Below are 24,098 nucleotides of genomic sequence, written 5' to 3' on the forward strand. Positions count from 1 at the left end.
AAAATATATCCAAGTTTCATTTCTATAATATTGTCCCTTGAGAAGATATACTAAAATGGTTGCTGAAATGTAAGGGGTGTACTCACTTTTGTGAGATACTGTATAAACATCTAAGCACAGAAGCACAAACATGCTTGTTTGACATCCAAAATGATGACAGAATTTACATTTTTGAGTGCAATAACCTTTTAAGCTATGATTTAAGTTGTCCTTTTAATAAATGAGCTAGCAACAGTACAAACTACTCACAAAAACATTTAAATGGCAATATAATTTTTGTCATTATCAAACTGAAAGCACATTGAAAATTGTGCTTTTTTTTGGGCACAGACAGTATTATTGATTCGTGACCTAGATATTATATTATATTGCCAGGTCCCTGCTGATTTAGGAACAATTTAGACTGAAGCAGAAGTAAAATCAATCCATTTGATTCAATTCATTAAACTCAATCAACTTCCCAATTCTGCTTGATAGCGAAGACAGTCAAAGAGAGTGTGCTTGATTCATTTGCTCTTCTGTGCCTTATCTCACTCAATATACTTTGTGCCATCACTCAACGTCTTCTGCCCACTAAACATCACTGAATGACGCAAAATAATGATTATGCTTAACTTTAAATGTGGTTAAGTCAATGGTTTTGACTTCACTAATTCCCTAACATGACAAGTTTTCTGCGTATCTCATTTTATGTAAGAAGCTGTAAAAAGAGACAACAAGAACTGTCCTTGTGCTAAGGAGAGTAGGTGGATGTTGGCTAGGATGAGTTGGCGGTCTGATTCAGCAATAATTCAGTGATTGATTATCTTTTGGCAGCAAGAGTCACATTGATCATTTAGCCACCCACACACCCATTATGCAGCATTGCTCTGTACACAGGAAACGCTGTACACTCCACCAAAGTACAATACCGAGGTGTTCTGCACTTATTTCTGTGTCTCTGGAGGAAACAGATTGTGTGGTGTAGATGCTGCTTTTGTTTTTGCAGGCACCTAGCAAATATTGAACATAGTCTGCACACAACACACAGTCTGTGTGAGGTACAGCACCAGTGTGAGGAAAAGAGAACAAAAATAATTAAATATTGCCACCTTAGCTAAATAATCAATTTTCATTTATTTTTTTATCAGTACTTCACTGTAGGGAATGAAATACATTTACTTTTGACTTTGTGTTACGACCCATTTAGGGACCAACATAAGAGCCATTCTAAAACCAACAAAAACAACAGTGGCCGGAGCAAAAAGTTAAAAGTTTTATTGTAAAAGTAAGAGAATATGACCAAAACAGAAAACAAAAAGAAATGCACTTGAACTTAAATCATAAATAAGGATTGGTGAGCTAACTAATTTAGACTACAACTTACTGAAGAGTTAAGAAAAACTTCCTATCTCCCGACAAAGAAAGTCTTCCGGGTCAGCTCACTTACCTATGCTTTCTATGTACTCTGTTATAACTAAACAATTAATCACTCACCATCTTTAACAAAAGAAAATAAGGAAAACAAAACCCAAAATCAAACACAAAACAGAGTTCCCAGGGCAAGCCGCCATTGAAGTGCCACCAGCAGCTCTTAAATAGGCAGAGGCTTCAGGTGTGTGTGCTAGTCTCCGCCCCCATCCAATTAGCAGCTGCACTCAGGAAAGAAACAATGAGAGAAAGAGCAGGGGCTCGTAACACTTTAGTCTTTAAATTTGGGTAAATTTAGTGTGTAATCCACAAACGGGAGCATAGCATACTTTTCAAAATCATTGTTATCTTGGCTTTCTGATCAAATTAGCTGGTTTCAATCTATAACTCATCCTGAATTTATTCTCTTAACCAGCACAATTTTACAACCCGTTATAGGCGTTCGGATCATTTCTCCCCAAAAACATGGGCATTGTCATAATGCCAGTGGGAAAATAGCTTTTTGTTTGGGAGGATAAGTGATAATTCTGTCTTTTGTCACTCGTCAGTGTAGTCAAATAGATCTGGTAATGAAAAAAAATCATAGTGTGCAGGATATTACTGTACGCCTGCCTTTGTTCGTATTACTGTTACTCCTGAGGGGGGACAAAAGAGTCTATTCTCACTCACAGATTGACAGAAATCCCCAGCTAAAACTTTCCATTTGCAAAATTTCCTTGACATACATGCAGTGACCGGAATTAGCATGGTAAAATCTGATGTTAAATCTTTAAAAAATTTTAATCACATTGCCAGAGACAAAATTAGGATTGTTACCATTAACTAATGTTAACATTATCAATGTTAACATTAGTTAATGTATTAACTAACTTGAACGAACAATGAACAATATATTTATTACACTATTTATTAATCTTTATTAATGTTAGTTAATAAAAATACAGTCGTTCATGTTAGTTCACAGTGCATTCACTGATGTTAACAAATAATATTAAAATAAGATTAATAAATGCTGTAAAAGTATTGTTCATTTTTAATTCATGTTCACTAATGTAGTTAACTAATGTTGACTAATGAACCGTATTGTTATGTGGAAAAAATGAAATGTAATAATAAAAATGTTTTATATACAGTTTTGTGGTTTGTAAGAAATATTTATGGCTGGTAAAATCTCAGTTCGCCGGCAGGTTAATAGGTTAATTATATATTATTATATAATAATTAATAATATATAATTAATAGGTGGCAAAAAGTTAATGTTAATGTTAGTGTTGTCATTCTTAATTAAAACGTAGATTAAACTATTGTTAGTATAATAGCGGTTATTGGAATAAATTCTGAAATTAAGTAAAATTGAAATAATAGATTATTATTTTCAACTCAAAAAGGCTTAAATGAAATCTAAAATAAAATATGCATGAGGTAGTCAAATTACTAAAACTAAAATAAAAATGAATTCAAGCTGTATAGAAATAGCCAAAATAATACATAAATACATAATGAAAGTAGCACAACAATATGTAACTAAACTTAAATTAAAATTAAATCTTAATGTAATAAAATAAAATAATAATAATCTTTTTTGGACCCTGATTACATGGTATTGATACTAGGGGTTGACCGATGCTAATAACGGTTATTACAGATCAAGTAGACCAATAACCGATATTTTGAGTTGGGACAGTGAGGGAAAAAGTTTTGATCCCCTGCTGATTTTGTATGTTTGCCCACGGACAAAGATATGATCAGTCTATAATAACAAAAAAAAAAATCCAGAAAAACGCATTTCAAAAAAGTTATGAATTGCTTTGCATTTTAATGAGTGAAATAAGTATTTGACCCGTTTGCAAAACATGACTTAGTATTTGGTGGCAAAACCCTTGTTGGCAGTCACAGAGGTCAGATGTTACTTGTAGTTGGCCACCAGGTTTGCACACATCTCAGGAGGGATTTTGTCCCACTCCTCTTTGCAGATCCTCTCCAATTCATTAAGGTTTTGGGGCTGACGTTTGGCAACTCAAACCTTCAGCTCCCTCCACAGATTTTCTATGGGATTAAGGTCTAGAGACTGGCCAGGCCACTCCAGGACATTAATGTGCTGCTTCTTGAGCCACTATTTTGTTACTTTGGCCGTGTGTTTTGGGTCATTGTCATGCTGGAATACCCATCCATGACCCATTTTCGATGCCCTGGTTGAGGGAAGGAGGTTCTCACCCAAGATTTGACAGTACATCGCCCCGTCCATCTTCTCTTTGATGTGGTGTAGTTGTCCTGTCCCCTTAGCAGAAAAACACACCCTCAAAGCATAATGTTTCCACCTCCATGTTTGACGGTGGGGATGGTGTTCTTGGGGTCATAGACAGCGTTCCTCCACCTCCAAACACGAGTTGAGTTGATGCCAAAGAGCTGGATTTTGGTCTCATCTGACCACAACACTTTCTCCCAGTTCTCCTCTGAATCATTCAGATGTTCATTGGTAAACTTTAGACGGGCATGTACATGTGCTTTCTTGAGCAGGGGGACCTTGCAGGCGCTGCAGGATTTCAGTCCTTCATGGCGTAGTGTGTTACCAATTGTTTTCTTGGTGACTATAGTCCCAGCTGCCTTGAGATCATTGACGAGATCCTCCTGTGTAGCTCTGGGTTGATTTCTCACTGTTCATCACTGATCATTGAAACTCCACAAGGTGAGATCTTGCATGGAGCCCCAGACCAAGGGAGATTGACAGTAATTTTGTGTTTCTTCCATTTGCGAATAATCACACCAACTGTTGTCACCTTCAGCTGCTTGGCGATGGTTTAGTAACCCATTCCAGCCTTGTGTAGGTGTACAATCTTGTCCCTAACATCCTTGGACAGCTCTTTGGTCTTGGCCATGGTGGATGGTTTGGAATCTGATTGATTGATTGCTTCTGTGGACAGGTGTCTTTTATACAGGTAACAAACTCAGCTCATTACCTGTATAAAAGACACCTGGGAGCCAGAAATCTTGCTGATTGATAGGAGATCAAATACTTATTTCAGCAATTTAAAAGGGCTCTGACAAAAACGCTCTTTAAATGCTTTTAAATTATTTTTTTATCGGAAAATCGTTTTTGAAAATGACCGATACCAATAATCATAAAAATGAGTGCTGCCAATCGATTAAAAAAACAAAAACAAATTAATCACACAATTTTTCTGCAATTAATAGTGATTAATCCTACCTAACATTTAAAGTGCAATAATTTCACATTCAATCTTCAAATTAATGTAGAAACAATATAAAGACAGAATATTTTTAATATTTGTTATGGCATCTTTTTTATGCCTCAAGGCGAGTATAACAAGGAAATTGTTTTTTTCCCAAATATTTAAACAATATTTAACATTACAGTATAATTAAGAGCTATCAATTTTAACATTTATTAGACTTTAAAAAAAAAAAAACAGGAGAACTGGAACAATTAATCACCTGCATTAATGCAGTAATTCTGACAGCACTAATAAAAATGCTTAATAATCGGTCAACCCCTTTTTTTTCTGCCTCTTTTCTTCTGATCTTTGTATGTGTTTTTTTCTCTCTCTGTCTGTCTATGTCTGATCTAGGTGGAGCTCCACTGGGATGATGCTGTCTTTATGTTTGAGTACTTTAAACCCAAGACCTTGCCAGAGTTTGACAGCTATAAAACCAGCACAGTATCTGCTGACCTTGCCAACCTGCTTAAAAGGCTTTCTGGAATAATCCCACGTAACGATGGCCCCACACTCTCCGTAGACGACGTGTCTGCTTATATCGAAGGAGGTGCTCTCAAGGTATGAGCTCATCGACTTTCATCCCTTCAAGTAGATCTTTTTCATCTGTTTATCTGTCACTTAAAAGCAATTCTCTTTCCCCAAGGTGCCAGCGCTTCCAGAAGGAGCTTCTCCGGCGCCCCCTGTGGTCAACGAGCTGTACTACCTTCTAGCGGACTACCACTTCAAAAACAAAGAGCAGTCGAAAGCCATCAAGTTCTACATGCTTGACATCAGCCTGTGTCCCAAAAGGTCTGTGATAGTTTTACGTTTGATGTATGGTTTGTTAGGATTGGACAATATTTGGCAGTGATACAACTACTTGAAAATCTGGAATCTGAGGGTGCAAAAAAATCTCAATATTGAGAAAATTGCCTTTTAAAGTTATCCAAATGAAGTTCTTAGGCATCATTTTTGGCATCATTTTGACCCATACAATGTATTTTTGGCTATTGATACAAATATTCCCGTGCTACTGAAGACTTGAGGGTTTTTAACATGAAAGTATTGAGCTCAGCTGTAGGTGACTTTGGTTTTTCTGCCTCTCTTATAGGTTTGACTCATGGGCAGGCATGGCACTGGCACGTGCCAGTCGCATCCAGGACAAACTGAACTCCAATGAGCTCAGGAGTGACGGACCCATCTGGAAAAACTCTCTGGCGGTGCTGACCTGTTTCAAACGCGCTCTGGAGATCGACGGTTCCAACCTCTCTCTGTGGATCGAGTATGGTACGATGTCCTATGCCTTGCATTCTTTTGCTTCCAGACAGCTCAAACAGTGGAATCAAGAACTTCCTCCTGACTTGATCAAACAGGTACTTCTTTTTGTATAAATGAAGACACTTTTCAGAGTAGGAGAGATGTGATTGTGTACAAAACATAATATTAGAATAAAAAAATAAAGAGACTCAGTGTTTTAGGATTTGTGTTTGTGTTTAAAGATGGAAGAGCGCAGAGACTCGATGTTGGAGACTGCGTCGCAGTGCTTTCAGAGTGCCTCACGATGTGATGGCGATGAGGAGGAGTGGCTTATTCACTACATGCTTGGAAAGATTGCAGAGAAGCGCAAAATGCCACCCAAAGACTACCTGCAGCTGTATAAAAAGGTGATGAGCTGGGCAACAGCTGGCCTGGTGGATAATCTGATTGAGATTGTGTGACATCCATCACCAGGGTTGTTTAATGGCGTTTTCAGACCTGTAGATTGCTAGCTTTGTTCCAAATCAGGAGCTTGATTAGTTACAAAATTGCAGTTTCTTTTCAGCTTGTTTTGCCACAAGTTAAAGGGATATTTCACCCAAAAATTAAAATTACCCCATGGTTTACTCACCCTCAAGCCATCCTTGGTGTATATGTCTTTCTTCTTTTAGATGAATACCATAGACTTTCTGTCCTGTCTCTTCCAAACTTCTTTTAAGCGAAGTGATGCATTTATGTAAGAAAAATATCCACTGTCGTATGCACGTTCATGGCAGTGTCGTTCCAGCAGATGACATAGGTGAGAATATGCTAGTCTTGCAAGAACCAAGTTGTGTTTACAGCAGAACAGGAAACAGGAAAACCAGTGTCCTTTTGGATTTATCAAAATCCTCAGACATTTTTATTTACAAATCCTCATTTTGTACTTCTAATTCATGACTGGTGTTTTGTTTTGCTCTCTCCTCTGTGCTTCCGCATTCGTTACTTCTCATTGGAGCGTATGCTATGCCTGTGACCTTCATCATCTGCTGGATTGCCATTATCTCATGAACACACGTACAACAGTTAGTGAAAGCCAGAGATTACCGTTTATAAAGTTTTTAAGGTCATAGAAGTCGTCGAAGAAGTAGAAGTCAAAGAGGCAAAAGCCATAGAAGTCGTCGAAGAAGTAGAAGTCGAAGAGGCAGAGGCCATAGAAGAAGTCAAAGAAGTAGAAGTCGAAGAAATAGAAGTCGAAGTGACAGAAGCCGTAGAAGTCGTAGAAAGAGTCAAAGAGGCAGAAGCCATAGAAGTCGAAGAAAAAGACAGAGGCAGAAGTCATAGAAAAATTCAAAGAAGTAAAACTCCAAGACTTGAAGTTGAAGAAGTAGAAGTCAAAGTCAAAGAAGCAGAAGCTGTAGAAGCCATAGAAGAAGTTGAAGAAGTAGAAGTTGAAGAGGCAGAAGCCGTCGAAGAAATAGTCGAAGAATAAAGTCGGAAGAGGCAGAAGCCATAGAAGTTGAAGAAATAGAAGTCGACGAAAAAGACGAAGAAGCAGAAGTCATAAAAAATTTGAAGTAGAAGTCGAAGTAAAAGTCAAAGAGGAAGAAGCCACAGGACAAATCAAAGAAGTAGAAGTAGAAGCAATAGAAGTAGAAGAAAATGTAGAAGAGGCAGAAGCCACAGAAGTCGAAGAAAAAGTTGAAGTAGAAGTTCAGAAGCAGAAGCCATAGTAAGTTAAAGAAGAACTCAAAGAAAAAGTCAAAGTACAAGTCGAAGAGGTAGAAGCATAGAAGTCAAAGTAGTAGAAATCAAAGAAAAAGTCGAAGTACAAGTTGAAGAGGCATGAGCCATAGAAGCCGAAAAAGTAGAAGTCAAAGAAAAAGTCGAAAAAGTGTTGGCCCTTCTTTTTCAGGACCTCTGCAATTCGACTGGGCATGCTCTCAATCAACTTCTGGGCCAAATCCTGACTGATAGCAACCCATTCTTTCATAATCACTTCTTGGAGTTTGTCAGAATTAGTGGGGTTTTGTTTGTCCACCCGCCTCTTGAGGATTGACCACAAGTTTTCAATGGGATTAAGATCTGGGGAGTTTCCAGGCCATGGACCCAAAATATTCAAAGTTTCGGTCCCTGAGCCACTTAGTTATCACTGTTGCCTTATGGCACGGTGCTCCATCGTGCTGGAAAATGCATTGTTCTTCACCAAACTGTTGTTGGATTGTTGGAAGAAGTTGCTGTTGGAGGGTGTTTTGGTACCATTCTTTATTCATGGCTGTGTTTTTGGGCAAAATTGTGAGTGAGCCCACTCCCTTGGATGAGAAGCAACCCCACACATGAATGGTCTCAGGATGCTTTACTTTTGGCATGACACAGGACTGATGGTAGCGCTCACCTTTTCTTCTCCGGACAAGCCTTTTTCCAGATGCCCCAAACAATCGTAAAGAGGCTTCATCGGAGAATATGACTTTGCCCCAGTCCTTAGCAGTCCATTCACCATACTTTTTGCAGAAGATCAATCTGTCCCTGATGTTTTTTTTGGAGAGAAGTGGCTTCTTTGCTGCTCTTCTTGACACCAGGCCATCTTCCAAAAGTCTTTGCCTCACTTTGCGTGCAGATGCGCTCACACCAGTCACCAATCAGCCTGACATGATTCTCACCTGAGTTAACAAGACGATATTGAAATTATCTCAGCAGGTCCTTTAATGACAGCAATGAAATGCAGTGGAAAGTTTTTTTTCGGGATTAATTAATTATGTTTATTAATTAAGTTAATTTTCATGGCAAAGAAGGACTATGCAATTCATCAGATCACTCTTCATAACATTCTGGAGTAAATGCAAATTGCTATTATAAAAACTTAAGCAGCAACTTTTCCAATTTCCAATATTTATGTAATTCTCAAAACTTTTGGCCACGACTGTATATAAGCCTTCATTTCTGCTCAACCTGATTAAAAAAAAAAATAGAGAGAGAGAGAGATAATACATTTCCTATTAACTGTATTACTGCTTGGTTTGGTGGTCTATTGGATCGGATTGATTTCTCACCACAACCAAATGCTTCAGAGTTCTTTGCCAGTTGGGCTGAGACCAACTTATTCAGGCAATTTCAGACTGATTGTTTTGGCATGCATCCGAGTACGACTGCAGTGTTTATACAGTGCCAATAGAAAATCATCATACCCCTTTGAAATATATACTTTATTTGTCATATAGCCTGAAATCAAACCCCATTCCAAATAACTTTTTCAGCTTACAGTCTTGGTCTTACAAGATCAAACCAATAAAAGAAAAAACAACAGTTCTGCTAGTTATTAAAAAAACTAGAATAACAGTGTTTGAACAGTCAACAGTCCCTTGATTTAATACTTTGTAGAGCCACCTTTTGCTTTAATTACAGCCAGCAGTCTTTTTGGATTTGTCTGTAGCTTTGCAGATCCTTGCAGAATTGCTCAAGTTTAGTCAAATTCTGTGGTGAGCGGCAATGGACAGCTCTCTTCAAATCCCTCCACAGATTTTTAATTGGATTTAAGTCAGTGCTCTGCCTTGGCCACTCAAGGGCATTCACCTTGTTCTTAAGCCATTTCATTGTTGTTTTGACAGTCTGTTTAGGGTAATTGTCATGTTGGAAGGTGAATGACCTACACATCTTCAGCTGTCTAGCAGAGGGACACAGGTTTTCCTCAAGACTCTGAATGTACTTAGCAGCATACATTTTTCCTTTAATCCTGACCAATCGCCTAGTCCCAGCTAAAGAGAAACACCTCCACGACATAATGCTGCCACCACCTTGCTGGACAGTAGGTGTGGTGTGTTTTGCCTGGTGTGCTCTGATTGCTTTTTGCCAAACATTGCGCTTTGAGTTCAATCCAAAAAGGTCAATTTTGGTCTCATCAGATCATATCACCTTAGGTCAGAAGGTATCAGACTTTTCCAAAAGTGTTTTTGCATACCACAAACAAGAGGCTTTTTTCGTGCCACCCTGCCATTCAGGCCAGACTTGTGTAATGCTTGGGAGATAGTTGTCACATGTACAGGCAGACCAGACCCAGCCATAAAGCCTTGTAAGTCCTTCAAAGTTGCCTTTGGCCTCCTGGTAGCTTCTCTTTTCACTGTCCCCCTGGCTCTGTCATCCACTTTGGATAGACGGCCTGATCTAGGCAATGTGCTGTTGGTGTCATACACTTTCCACTTCTTAATGATGCTCTGAACAGTACTCCGAGGGATAGCTAAAGCCTTTGAAATGTTTTTGCAGCCTTCTCCTAACTTGTGCCTTTCTACAACTTTATCCTGGAGGTCTTTTGAAAGCACTTTCCTAACCATGGTGAATTCTTTGCCGTACCATGCACTACTAACAGTGGAATCTTCCAGAAACAGCTTGTTTTATTCTGAACTAATCAACACTACTACTATTGATGTCAGGTGGGGCAATTAGCCTGGTGTTTAATCTGGAAGTTGATTCCTTGCACTTGAGCATGTTTATAATGGTATGCTCTAAGGGGCTGATCACATTACCAAACCAGGCATTTCACTGATTCATTTTTAATAATCCTCCAGAATTTTTTAAATTATGCTTTTACTTTAATGATGAGGGTTATAATGTGTACATGCAGCTCAAAAAAGTTAGACATAATTTATTTGATTTTACAGGGTGTAATGTGACAAAAGGTAAAGGTTTTCACAGGGTATGATGATTTTCTATAGGCCCTGTATATGCCTAAATGATCTAAACTAAACTAAAAACTTGCCAGGTTCCTAAACAGATGTTCCAAACCAGCCAGGTGTGAAAGCATATAAATCGAACACAACAACAGTTCAGTGATACAGTTTGAGATTGATTGGGACACTCCGACATAAGTCTACATTTAGTAACAATCTTATCTTCAGGTCTGGCTCTTTTCTGGTATGAAATGCCCACTTTTCACTATTCAGTTAGTTACCGGTGGATAAAATTGTATGAAACATGTAAAGCTGTTGCCAGGGTTTTATGTCTGAAAGTGGCTACTGTTGCACAACAGTAAGACACACATCTCATTACAGCCCTTGTGTCATCTCTCTCCAGTCTGCACACTACCTGCATGAAGAGGCAGCCAGATACCCACGCAAAATCCACTACCACAACCCGCCTGACCTCGCCATGGAGGCCTTAGAGGTATGTGGTGGAAAAAGGCTAATTTACACTGTGGTGTACACTACTGTTCAAAAGGCTGGAGGTTGGTACAATTTTGATGTTTTTGAAAGAAGTGTTTTATGCTCATCGAGGTTTTAATTGATAAAAAAATACAATAAAATTATATCATTACAATTAGAAATATTTTAATGTTTTATTAATGTTTTCTTTTGCACCTTATTCCTGTGATGGTAAAGTAAAATTTTCAGCATCATTATTACAGTCTTCAGTGTCACATGTTCCTTTAGAAATCATTCTAATATTCTCATTTGCTGCTCAAGAAACATTTTATTATCAATATTATCGCGGTCATATGACTATATGAAACGACAGGTCTTCCGGGAAAAAAAAGTGTAGTTTTTAAAATATATAAAAACTTCTTATTCTCACATTAAAGGTCTTTAAGGTTGTATTTTAGACCATTATGCTTTGGCACAGTATCTGTCAAACGAACTAAAACCGAAAGCACAATATGGCTTAATCACTTCATCAAGTCTGTTTTTACTGCGTGTTTCAAAGCAAAGCGTGCACTTTGTTAAGCCAATCAGCTCGTGATCCGTTTTTTTTTTTTTTTAGTGCCTCAGAATGGCTTGGTTCACATTTAATGCAGTGAACTTGTTTATTGCATGTGCTGTGAGTTTAGCTCACTTTTTGAGAACGCAACACCCACCAGTTGTGCCTTATTTTCGCAGCAGATGATCACAGCTTTCAATACATTTTTAGTGAGATGTGTTTTTGTAAGCCTGCTTTCACTTAAGCTGAAGTTTTCCTTCAAAAACAGAACAGAAAACAAAAGCTCTACTGCCGTTTCCTTCAAAATAAAAGCTTAAAAGTGCAGTATGAATTGCTGACAGCTAGTCCAAATTCAAAATATCTTTAAAACAATTGTGATGCCTAATATTTTTACGGAAACATTTTTTGTCTAGGGTTCTTTGAGTAGAAAGTTTTAAAAGAACTTCTTGTGGTCAATTTAATGCATCCTTGCTGAATAAAGGTATTCTTTAAAAAAAAAAAGACACTGACCCCAAACTGTAGTGTATTGCAAGTACTCCTGTACTATGAAAAAACATAAATTGAACACAAGTTGCATTTGAATTTTTTCTAAAATACATCTCCTGTCTTATTCCGATTTCCCAGCTGTTCTTCCGCCTGAGTGCCACCATTCTGAAGTTACTGGAGAATGAGGAAGATGATTGTGAACAGTCTGAGCAGCAGATGAAGCTTCTGGAATATGAGCTGTTCTTCAGCATGCTCTCTGAATCTGCTGTCGGATCCTTTGCACGCGGAGAGGAGAAGACCGCTCCTAAAACCAGCATCGACAAGTACGACAACAAACCTTTCAAGCTTTACGACTGGAGAGGCCTAAGATCTAAAAGCATAGCCTTAAATTCTGATTTCAGCTACAGTGAGGGAAAAAATTATTTGATCCACTGCTGTTTTGCCCACAGACAAAGAAATGATAAGTCTAAAATTTTAATGGTTTGTTTATTTTAACAGTGAGAGACACTGGAATAATCCAGAAAAACGCATTTCAAAAAAGTTATAAATTGATATGCATTTTAATGAGTGAAGTAAGTATTTGATCCCCTATCAATCAGCAAGATTTCTGGCTCCCAGGTGTCTTTCATACAGGTAACGAGCTGAGATCTCAGTTTGTTACCTGTATAAAAGACACCTGTCCACAGAAGCAATCTATCAATCAGATTCCAAACTCTCCACCATGGCCAAGACCAAAGAGTTGTCCAAGGACAAGATTGTAGACCTACACAAGGCTGGAATGGGCTACAAGACCATCGCCAAGCAGCTTGGTGAGGTGGTGACAACAGTTGGTGCGATTATTCGCAAATTGAAGAAACACAAAATAACGGTCAATCTCTCTCAGTCTGGGGCTCCACGCAAGATCTCACCTCATGGAGTTTCAATGATCATGAGAACAGTGAGAAATCAGCCCAGAACTACACAGGAGGATCTTGTCAATGATCTCAAGGCAGTTGGAACCATAGTCACTAAGAAAACAATCGGTAACACACTACGCCGTGAAAGAATGAAATCCTGCTACGCCAGCAAGATCCCCCTGCTCAAGAAAGCACATGTACAGGCCCATCTAAAGTTTGCCAATGAACATCTGAATGATTCAGAGAAGAACTGGGTGAAAGTGTTGTGGTCAGATTAGACCAACATCAAGCTCTTTGGCATCAACACAACTCGCCGTGTTTGGAGGAGGAGAAATGCTGCCTTGTGACCCCAAGAACACCATCCCCACCGTCAAACATGGAGGTGGAAAAATTATGCTTTGAGGGTGTTTTTCTGCTAAGGGGACTGGACAACTGCACCGCATCAAAGGGATGATGGGTGAAGCCATGTACTGTCAAATCGAGTGAGAACCTCCTTATCTCAGCCAGGTCATTGAAAATGGGTCGTGGATGGGTATTCCAGCATGACAATGACCCAAAAACACAGCCAAGGCAAAAAAGGAGTAGCTCAAGAAGCAGCACATTAAGGTCCTGGAGTGGCCTGGCCAGTCTCCAGACCTTAATCCAATGGAAAATCTGTGGAGGGAGCTGAAGGTTCAAGTTGCTAAATGTCAGCCTCAAAACCTTAATGACTTGGAGAGGATCTGCAAAGAGTAGGACAAAATCCCTTCTGAGATGTGTGCAAACCTTCTGGCCAACTACAAGAAACATCTGACCTCTGTGATTGCCAACAAGGGTTTTGCCACTTGTACTAAAGTACTAAATCATGTTTTGCAAAGGAGTCAAATACTTTCACTCATTAAAATGCAAATCAATTTATAACTTTTTTTTAAATGTGTTTTTCTGGATTTTTTGCTTGTTATTCTGTCTCTCATTGTTCATATAAACCTACCATTAAAATTATAGACTGATCATTTATTTGTCAGAGGGCAAATGTACAAAATCAGCAGGAGATCAAACTTATAAAAAGAGAGGATCGCATTGGACCAGGATGTCCAGGAACATTAGTAGCAGCTAAAAGTGAACCCAGCTTATTTTAATGTTATTTATTTTTCTCCCAAACAGGGAAAAGCTTCCATCCGTTAACGATGAAGACTCACGTTCCTCGGTTGGCGTGAGTACCTGTCCGGCAGCGTTGGCCACCTCTTCTGTCACATCTGTGGTGGCTCCAACAACTTCTTTGCCTGGTGATGGCGCGGCAGGTGCGAGTTCTCCCCCGTATACGGTCACTCCGGTCGACCACGATTACATCAAACGTAAAAGCCTGCAGCAGAGGCACAGGCAGGGGCAGGAGCTCCAGCGGCAGCCGCAGCAACAGCAGCAGGACGGTACAGTACCAAGGCCAGAGTATAACTCACTCACTCACTCACTCACTCATGCACGGGGGAATGAGGATGATGAAGGTTTTTCACCACTATGAAATTGAATTATGGGCTCTGGTGTACAATAACATCTCCTCCCACCCCTCCTCTTACCACCATCTGCACCAGGCCATAGAGGATCATGGGAAAATGGGCAACATTGCTTACAGTGTCTCAGCATTTGTTTTTTCCTTTCTTTATTCGCTTCGATTCAGTTCCACTTTGTCGTTTCTTGGCTTCAGGTAATCAGATTTTCTGTCAGGATGGTTTACGTTTGTTCTTTCTTTACATTGTTTACACTGCTGAATCACTTTCACATCTTACGCACCCTGTCCGAATTACCGTCATTTTGTGTTTTCGCCTTTTTATTTGCGCTTGCCGTTCCTGAACGAATTATGAATGTGCTTTGCAGTGGTTAACCCAGTAAATCATGTTTTTATTAGATTTTTGTTGGAAAATGTGACGGTAGCTAACACTGGTGGGAGCTAATATTCTCTGCTGATCTTGTGCTGTAGGTAACTTGAATTTCATCACTGGTTGGCCATTTATTAGATTTTAAATTAATTAGGTAAGAAGTGGAGCAATGGTGTGGTAGAGATTTCTGAGCTATGCATTTTCCTTTGGCCTTATGGGAGTAGTATACATTCATTCTTTGGCTGTCAGGGTGGGTTAAGGTTTCACAATGCTTTGTGTTAATGCAAATTGACCTAAAGCAGGGGTTTTCAAAGTCTAAGACAGTGGGCCTCCTTTTTGACACAACTTACCCATTGGCGCTCCCCCCCAAAAAAAAAAAACCACACACACACACACACACACACACACACACACACACACACACACACATAGATAAACACACAGAAAAATGTCAAGACTGTTAACTCACTTTTATCATTCTTTGTGTTAACATGAAAAGTGCAATTATTTACAGAGTAATAACAATAAAAACTATTCTGAGAGGCAATATTAAGTGAATTCAAAAATCTGAACCATAACAATAAAATCTGAACTTCAACAAGAAAGGTTTTCAGACTTTATTAACCAAAAATTATAAAGACGTTTGTTGTGCCTGTTTGTAGGGCTGCACAGTTCAGACAAAATGTTGTTTTTATCAATATAATTCTGATTATTGTTCATCTTTAAGCTTTTAAAACTACTTTTAACTTCAAACAGTTTCAGACTGAAAACTGGCAAACTTAAAACTTTAAGACTTTTTAAACTTTTCAAACTTTCTGGTTTGTCTTTCTCAAGCCAACTTAAAGTGTGTCTTGACAAACTTTTATCTAGTTTTAATTTGTATCTTGTTTTAATTTATTTTTTGACAAGTAGTTTATCATTGTCAACTCAGCTTAGAAAGTTGACACTGTTTCTGGTTATTTTGATTATTTGTTTATATCAACATGGTAAGTCTACTTAGTGTGTTATTTCAACATCATAATTCATTATTTCAATTTAGTATGTTGAAATGATGGGATACTAATCCCAATACTAATCAAACAGGCCAAATCTGGTCTCTAATGTTTAAAACTTCATAGTGCACTTTGTCAACTTTTAGTCTTCCTATACTGTGGTAACTTTAGTCATGCTTTTGAGAGGTCTAGTGTAGCAAAACTGTCATTCCTAAATAATATTAAAATAAATCCTTCTTAATGAAAAGTCATTCCTTTCAAATTCACATAGTTGGAATATTTGAGTTTAAGATTGCTTAAATTTGTTTGGTTTTTTGTATTGGTTTGAAAGGGTGCATTTCATAGTACACTTGATTAAATATTGCCGTGGCCTGTTTTGATGAAATGGAGTCAGTATTTTTGAAATTGTGTCAGACGATGGTGTTGACCTAGTTGCTGAAGTCACTTTCAGCTTGGTGTGCTCATTTTCTGAAATACAGTTCTTTGATTCAGCTTTTAGGTGGATTGTCAGGGGCTAAACTTCTGCTCAGCTCTTGTTTTGTTCATCAATACTTAGGCTAAATACAGCTTGCATGGCTATGAATGGGCATTGTTTTTTATATGTAAGGGATAATGTACATCCAGCCGGTTGTTATCGCAGAATAAAGCCTGACAGACTTATCAGCAAAAGCTGACAGCGAAGCAGAGGGCTGTTTTATAAGACTGAAGGGCTTTATTTTGTGACAACAACCGGCTGGGTGCACATTATCCCGCTTATTACACGGCTGCTTGCCACAAAAGTAAATAATTAGACATAAAACATTTATCTGAGTTGAAATATTTGAACGCAAATCTTTGTGAAGGAAGCAGTTTCTAGCAAGCAGCAAGTTTTACTAGACTGACGTTTAACGTTAAGGGATACGGTGCAGTCATACCACCTTATTAAACAATTTCACCATTTAGATAATTATGACAATAAAAGGTTTTGATTTAAGATGAAAAAGTTTCAACATCATACTTATTTATTAGTTATCTAATAAACCATTACAGTGTTGTCATAAAATGGCAGCAGCTGTGTTTGTATGAAACGAGAGAGTAAGTCCACGATACCAGTATGACATAATGAAATAAATGTACTACTTTAATGGAATATTAATATTTTATTAGCCGTCTAAACGCAAAGCTTCCACAAAGAAAAAAAAATGTTCTCAGCAAGTTAACAGCACCGATTGCAGGCACTTACCAGGATGAGCCTGTGTTATTAGTTTTTACCTGTTGTTACCGGGAAATTACATACAGCATGTGACAAAAGTGAGTATACCTCTTATATTTTAGCAACCATTTTAGTATATCTTCTCAAGGGACAATATCATAGAAATGAAACTTGGAAATATTTCAAAGTAGTCAATGCGCAGCTTGTATAGCAGTATAGATTTACTGTCCTCTGAAAAGAACATACAGCCATTATTGTCAAAGTAGCTGGCAACAAAAGTGAGTACACCCTAAGTGAACTTGTCCAAAGTGTCAATATTTAATGTTAGCACCATTGTTATCTGGCACTGCCTTAATCATCCTGGGCATGGAATTGACCAGAGCTGCACAGATTGTTGCTAGGATCCTCTTCCACTCCTCTATAATGACGTCACGAAGCTGCTGGACATTAGACACATAGTGCTTTTCCACTTTACGCTTGAGGATGCCCCACAGGTGCTTAATAGGGTTCAGGTCTGGAGACATACTTGGCCACCCCATCACCTTCACCTTCAGCTTCCTCAGCAAGGCAGTTGTTGTCTTGTTGGTGTGTTTGGGATCATTATCATGTTGGAAAACTGCCATTCGGCCTAGTTTCTGGAGGAAAGGTGTCATGTTCTGCTTCAGAATGTACAGTCGTGGCCAAAAGTTTTGAGAATTACATAAATGTTGGAAATTAAGTTGCTGCTTAAGTTTTTATAATAGCAATTTGCATCTACTCCAGAATGTTATGAAGAGTGATCAGATGAATTGCATAGTCCTTCTTTGCCATGAAAATTAACTTGATCCCGAAAAAAACAACAACTTTCCACTGCATTTCATTGCTGTCATTAAAGGACCTGCTGAGATAATTTCAATATCGTCTTGTTAACTCAGGTGAAAATGTTGACGAGCACAAGGCTGGAGATCATTATGTCAGGCTGATTGGGTTAGAATGGCAGACTTGACATGTTAAATGGAGGGTGATGCTTGAAATCATTGTTAACCATGGTGACCTGCAAAGAAACCCGTGCAGCCATCATTGCGTTGCATAAAAATGGCTTTACAGGCAAGGAAGTCCAAGAAAGTCCAGCAAGCACCAGGATCGTCTCCTAAAGAGGATTCAGCTGCGGGATCGGAGTGCCACCAGTGCAGAGCTTGCTCAGGAATGGCAGCAGGCAGGTGTGAGCGCATCTGCACGCACAGTGAGGCCAAGACTTTTGGAAGATGGCCTGGTGTTAAGAAGAGCAGCAAAGAAGCCACTTCTCTCCAAAAAAAAACATCAGGGACAGATTGATCTTCTGCAAAAAGTATGACGAATGGACTGCTGAGGACTGGGGCAAAGTCATATTCTCCGATGAAGCCTCTTTCCGATTGTTTGGGGCATCTGGAAAAAGGCTTGTCCGGAGAAGAAAAGGTGAGCGCTACCATCAGTCCTGTGTCATGCCAACAGTAAAGCATCCTGAGACCATTCATGTGTGGAGTTGCTTCTCATCCAAGGGAGTGGGCTCACTCACAATTTTGCCCAAAAACACAGCCATGAATAAAGAATGGTACCAAAACACCCTCCAACAGCAACTTCTTCCAACAATCCAACAACAGTTTGGTGAAGAACAATGCATTTTCCAGCACGATGGAGCACCGTGCCATAAGGCAAAAGTGAGAACTAAGTGGCTCGGGGACCAAAACGTTGAAATTTTGGGTCCATGGCCTGGAAACTCCCCAGATCTTAATCCCATTGAAAACTTGTGGTCAATCCTCAAGAGGCGGGTGGACAAACAAAACCCCACTAATTCTGACAAACTCCAAGAAGTGATTATGAAAGAATGGGTTGCTATCAGTCAGGATTTGGCCCAGAAGTTGATTGAGAGCATGCCCAGTCGAATTGCAGAGGTCCTGAAAAAGAAGGGCCAACACTGCAAATACTGACTCTTTGCATAAATGTCATGTAACTGTCGATAAAAGCCTTTGAAACGTATGAAGTGCTTGTAATTATATTTCAGTACATCACAGAAACAACTGAAACAAAGATCTAAAAGCAGTTGGGCAACAAACTTTGTGAAAATTAATATTTGTGTCATTCTCAAAACTTTTGGCCACGACTGTACAGTACATAATGGACTCCATGTTTCCCTCAATGAACTGCAGCCCCCCAGTACATGTGGTATGATGCTACCGCCACCATGCTTGACTGTAGGCAAGACACAATTTTCTTGGTACTCCTCACCAGGGCATCACCACACATGCTGGACACCATCTGAGCCAAACAAGTTTATCTTATAGTCTCATCAGACCACAGGACATGGTTCTGGTAATTCAAGCTCTTGGACAGGTTGTCTTCAGCAAACTTTTTTTGCGGGCTTTCTTGTGAGCCAGCTTCAGATGAGGCTTCCTTCTGGGGTGACGCCTAAGCAAACCAACTTGTTGCAGTCTGTGGCGTATGGCCTGAGCACTGACAAGTTGACCTTCTACTTCTGCAACCTTTAAAGCAATGCTGGCAGCACTCATGCATCTGTTTTTTGAAGCCAGGTTCTGCACCTGATGGACAGAACGAGTGCTCAGCTTCATTGATCGACCTCTGTGATGCCTGTTCCAAATGGAACCCATCTTTATAGACCTCTGACTCTGACTACTGTAGTGTAACTCGGTTTCAGGGTGTTACTGAACATCTAATATTCTTGGCCATCTTTGTGGAGAGCAACAATTCTAATTCTCAAATCCTCAGAGAGTTCTTTGCCATGTTGAACATCCAGTGGTCAGTATGAGAGAATTGTATTTAAAGCACCTAATTTTAATATAAGATGCACATCTTTGTATGGTCCTGTCAAGCAGACAAAAACATAAACATGAGGAATAAGACATGTGGCTTTGCATGGTTAAACAACATGCTGCTGTTATCACTTATGGTGTATTCACTTTTGTTGCCAGCTGTTTTGACAATAATGGCTGAATGTTGAGTAATTTTCAGAGGACAGTAAATCTATACTGCTATACAAGCTGCACATTGACTACTCTAAAAAAAAATATATCAAAGTTTAATTTCTATTGTATTGTCCCTTGAGAAGATATACTAAAATGGTTGCTGAAATGTGAGGGGTGTACTCACTTTTGTGAAATATTGTATAGCTTGCTAATGGAATGCAATGATAATAGATGCTTTTTAGCCTTTGTTTTTTACTTACTGTTTTACTTACTGTTCATGATGTAGGTTGCTGACAAACAGTGAGACACTTCAAGAGCACGCTTCATCTGTGAGCAACCCCTAAGAGGTTTACTGTTTTGTGTTTGGTTTTATATTTAATTTACTGGCTGTATTTACTCTTTCTTTATCAATAACCATTTTTGTTTTCCTTGTTTTCTGCAAAGTGCAACATATAGATTGCTAATGGAATGGATTAACGGATGTTTTTTTTAGCTCATGAAGTAAGCTGCTGAAAAAATAGTGAAGCAGTGCAAGAACACGTTTGTGAAAGCAACCTCCAAGAGGTGTACTGCATTTTTATTGGCCATTATTTACTCTCTCTGTATTGAAAATGAATTTCATTTTTTTCAGTTGTCTGTGAATAATCGATCCTACTAAATGATCTATTATTAATATTATGCAGTGCAGGTCTGATTCATTTATTTATTGTGTGGCTGGCCTCATTTCATTGCCTCACTGAAGTCTTTCGCTACGGCTTGCTGCAGATGTGAAGTGTGATTTTTGGAGGTGAACATTGTGACATGTTGCCCATATTCCTCAGTCGTTCCCATGGCCTGCTTTAGTCTCCCTGTCTCCCTGCTGCCTCCTGCCTGCTCCCTCTCTGCCTGCCTCTGACCTGCTTCCCACCTGCTGCTTCTTAATGGATGCATGATGGGTCAGCACCCTGATTCAACAAAGACTTCCCACAATGCACTCCGCACTGCTCTGTGTGTAAACTGACATCTGACCAGCGTGTCTGCCGCGGCTCACGTGTGCAAGGGAGGTTGTTCTTGTGGGTTTTACTGAATAATGTGGTTTGGTAAAGACAGTGGGAAGTTTCAACTGCTTTTTCTGCTAATGTTGGTGTATGGATGATTGTTGATTTTAAAGGCCCCGATATACTCAAGGCAAAGTTATTTTTTGTTCGCTCTTATTTGTCCTTTCGTTCTTCGATTTTAAAACTGCTAAGAATGGCGTTTAGGTAAATATGTAAATATGTGCTGTGCATTTTCCTCTCAGTAACAAAATGCACAGTTCAATGGCGCTTGAACTCCCAAAATGAACTCTAAACAATATTTGCTTTGGCTTTATTTTGTTCAAAATGCTGTTCACCAGTTCAGAAGTATATCGGGGCCTTAATGTCTGAATGTCACAAAACACATGCAGGTCTTATTTCACATCAAAATCAAAAGAAAAGATCCTGAATGAAGATGATGCCTGTTTTAGCTTTGAGGCATCATTTTCAACACAATTAAGTAATTTTCCTCCAAAACGTGAAGTATGACTCAGACATGGCTGGGGTTTTTGTGAGATTCGCTTTAATAACCTTTAAAAGCTGCCCATTTCTAAGCACAACAGAAAATGAAAGATGATCTCTATTTATGCCACAGTGGTGCCTGAAATATAAAACTGAATGACTTTTCTAATCCAGGTTATGAAACGTGTTCTAAACTGAATTTCCTCTACAGCTGACTTCTCACATGACCATGACTACTGCCTGTGTCTCTCTGCTTTGCGGCCAGGATATGTGTATGGTACAGACACCCTTCCTCACACCACTCGTACAAAACTGCTGGCTCCCCTGTCATTCCTCAAAAGCAGGGCTTTAGTTTCCCAAGGAACTCCAATGGTCAAGCACCATGAAAACTATAGAGCTCAACAGGGGATTATGCATTAAGTACAGAAGGCTTGATTCCATTTTACCCATTAAATACAGAATTTTAAACCTTCAAGCAAACCAGCCATCTCTGAGAAAAAGCATATTACAATATTTTATTGGAAGCAGCAAAGGTACATTGCTAAAAGACTGGTTGTTTAAGACTAACAACAGTCTTTATTTTGTAATTTATTCTGGTCACCTCAAAGCCTCCACTTTGATTGTGGTTTTCTGATTTGTTTTAAAGAGTCAGTTCACTAGCAAAATAAAAAAAATCCTGATAATTTATTTACCCCATGTCATCCAAGATGTTCATGTCTTTCTTTCTTCAGTCAAAAGGACATGAAGAATTTTGAGGAAAACCTTCCAGGATTTTTCTTCATATAGTGGACTTCAATGGTGGCCAATGGGTTGAAGGTCCAAATTGCAGTTTCAATGCGGTTTCAAAGGCCTCTACATGATCCCAGCCAAGGATTATTAAGGGTGCTATCTAGCGAAACGGTTGCTCATTTAAAAAAAAAAAAAAAAGAAAACATGGATTGTGAATCATTCAATTTAGATTGGAACTTCGGAGCAGGGTTGCGAATGATTTGATTCAGATAGGAACTTTGCTTATCACACACCATTTGATTCAGTTTGGGACTTCAGAGCATGCCTTATTTGATTTAGATCGGAACTTCGGATCAGGTTCACGAATCAAAATATACACCATCGCAAATATATATAAATATATATATATATACAGTCATGGACAAAATTGTTGGCACCCTGGGTAAATATGGGCAAAGAAGGCTGTAAAAATAAATCTGCGTTGTTTCTCCTGTTGATCTTTAGTCAAAAAATCTGCAAAATTCAAACATTTCATTTAAAATAAAAACAATTAAGTGGGGGGAATATAATATTATGAAATAAATGGTTTTCTCTAATACACCCTGGCCATAATTATTGGCACCCTTGTATTCAAATCTTTCTGCAACTTCCATTTGCATGAAAAACAGCTCTGATTTTTCCCCTTTCATGTCTGATGAGGTTTGAGAATATATGGCAAGTGATTTTAGACTATTCCTCCATACAGAATTTCTCCAGATCCTTTAAATGTTGGTGCTCACTCTTCTTCAGTTTATCCCACTCATTTTCCATAGGATTCAGGTCAGGGAATTGGGATGGTTATGGCAGAATCTTGATTTTGTGTTCAGTGACCAGTTTTTGTGTTGATTTTGATGTTTGTTTTGAATCAATGTGGTGATGGAAGATCTAACCATGACCCATTATAATATTTCTAACTGAGCAAGTCAGTTTTACCTTTTTTATCTGTTGATATTTGATATAAAACATGATGGCATGTATCTGAACAAGATGTCTAGGACCTTTGGTGTAAAATTAGGTCCACAATAAAGAACATCTGGTGATATATTTAAATGTGGACATGGGGCACTTTTTTATCCCTGTGTGCACCAAACCTTTAATGTGTTCTAGCTCCAAAAAAAAAAAAAAAATATGGCAATAAAAGCCAGTCCTGGCTGAAATTCCAGTATGGTAAATTAATATGGTGGAGTTTGTTTTTGCATGAGAGCAGATAATTTGTTTCTTGAACAGTGTCTGAAATGACTTGTTGTGAAGGAGGTGCAGTTTTCCTTTATTTATTTATTTTTTTCTGACACTAAAATTCAACTGATTTCTGCAGTTTTCCATCTGTGATCTTTGAAGAGTATTTGGCCACTTAAATTGTTCTCTTTGCTGCACATTAAGACAATATTGACACACATCATGTTTCAAGCAGATTTTTAACATCTCCAGTCCATTAAAACTTCTTAATTATTTCCCTGATGTTGGAAATGAGAATATTTAATGTTTTAAGTATTTTCTTAAAGCCACTTTGTATTGTGTAAAGATCAACAATCTTTTGCTGTACATCAGAAGTATATTCTTTGGTTTTACCCATTGTGATGAATGATTAGGTTGGTTTGGGCTTTGTGTTACTAATATTTATTCATCTGTGCACCAAGACGTCATGACTGGACAACATCATGTTTCCAGTCACCTTGGTGTGCTAAGAAATTGGAAATTTCAATGGAAATATATTTAGGAGATAATTTACTCATAAGAATTTCTAAGGGTGCCAATAATTGTGGCCAGGGTATATTTGAGAAAAACATTTTTTCATAAAGTTATATTCCACCTCACTTTAAATTGTTTAACTTTAATGAAATGTTTGAATTTTGCAGAATTTTTGACTAAAAGAGCTAAAGGAGAAACAATGCAGATTTATTTTTACAGC

General features: G+C 38.6%; 1 protein-coding gene across 1 annotated transcript in view; it reads left to right on the plus strand.

The window, feature by feature from the left end:
- Positions 1-24,098, plus strand: part of cabin1 (calcineurin binding protein 1) — a 140,493-nt gene that overhangs the window by 46,736 nt on the left and 69,659 nt on the right. The window contains exons 20-27 of the mRNA XM_073819143.1: positions 4,998-5,204; positions 5,290-5,435; positions 5,737-5,998; positions 6,125-6,289; positions 10,926-11,015; positions 12,171-12,355; positions 14,072-14,334; positions 21,633-21,793. Coding sequence (XP_073675244.1) covers positions 4,998-5,204; positions 5,290-5,435; positions 5,737-5,998; positions 6,125-6,289; positions 10,926-11,015; positions 12,171-12,355; positions 14,072-14,334; positions 21,633-21,793 — 1,479 coding nt within the window. The remainder of the gene's footprint in view (positions 1-4,997; positions 5,205-5,289; positions 5,436-5,736; positions 5,999-6,124; positions 6,290-10,925; positions 11,016-12,170; positions 12,356-14,071; positions 14,335-21,632; positions 21,794-24,098) is intronic.

Source organism: Garra rufa, chromosome 15, assembly GCF_049309525.1.
Source record: "Garra rufa chromosome 15, GarRuf1.0, whole genome shotgun sequence".
NCBI classification, from domain to species: Eukaryota; Metazoa; Chordata; class Actinopteri; order Cypriniformes; family Cyprinidae; genus Garra; species Garra rufa.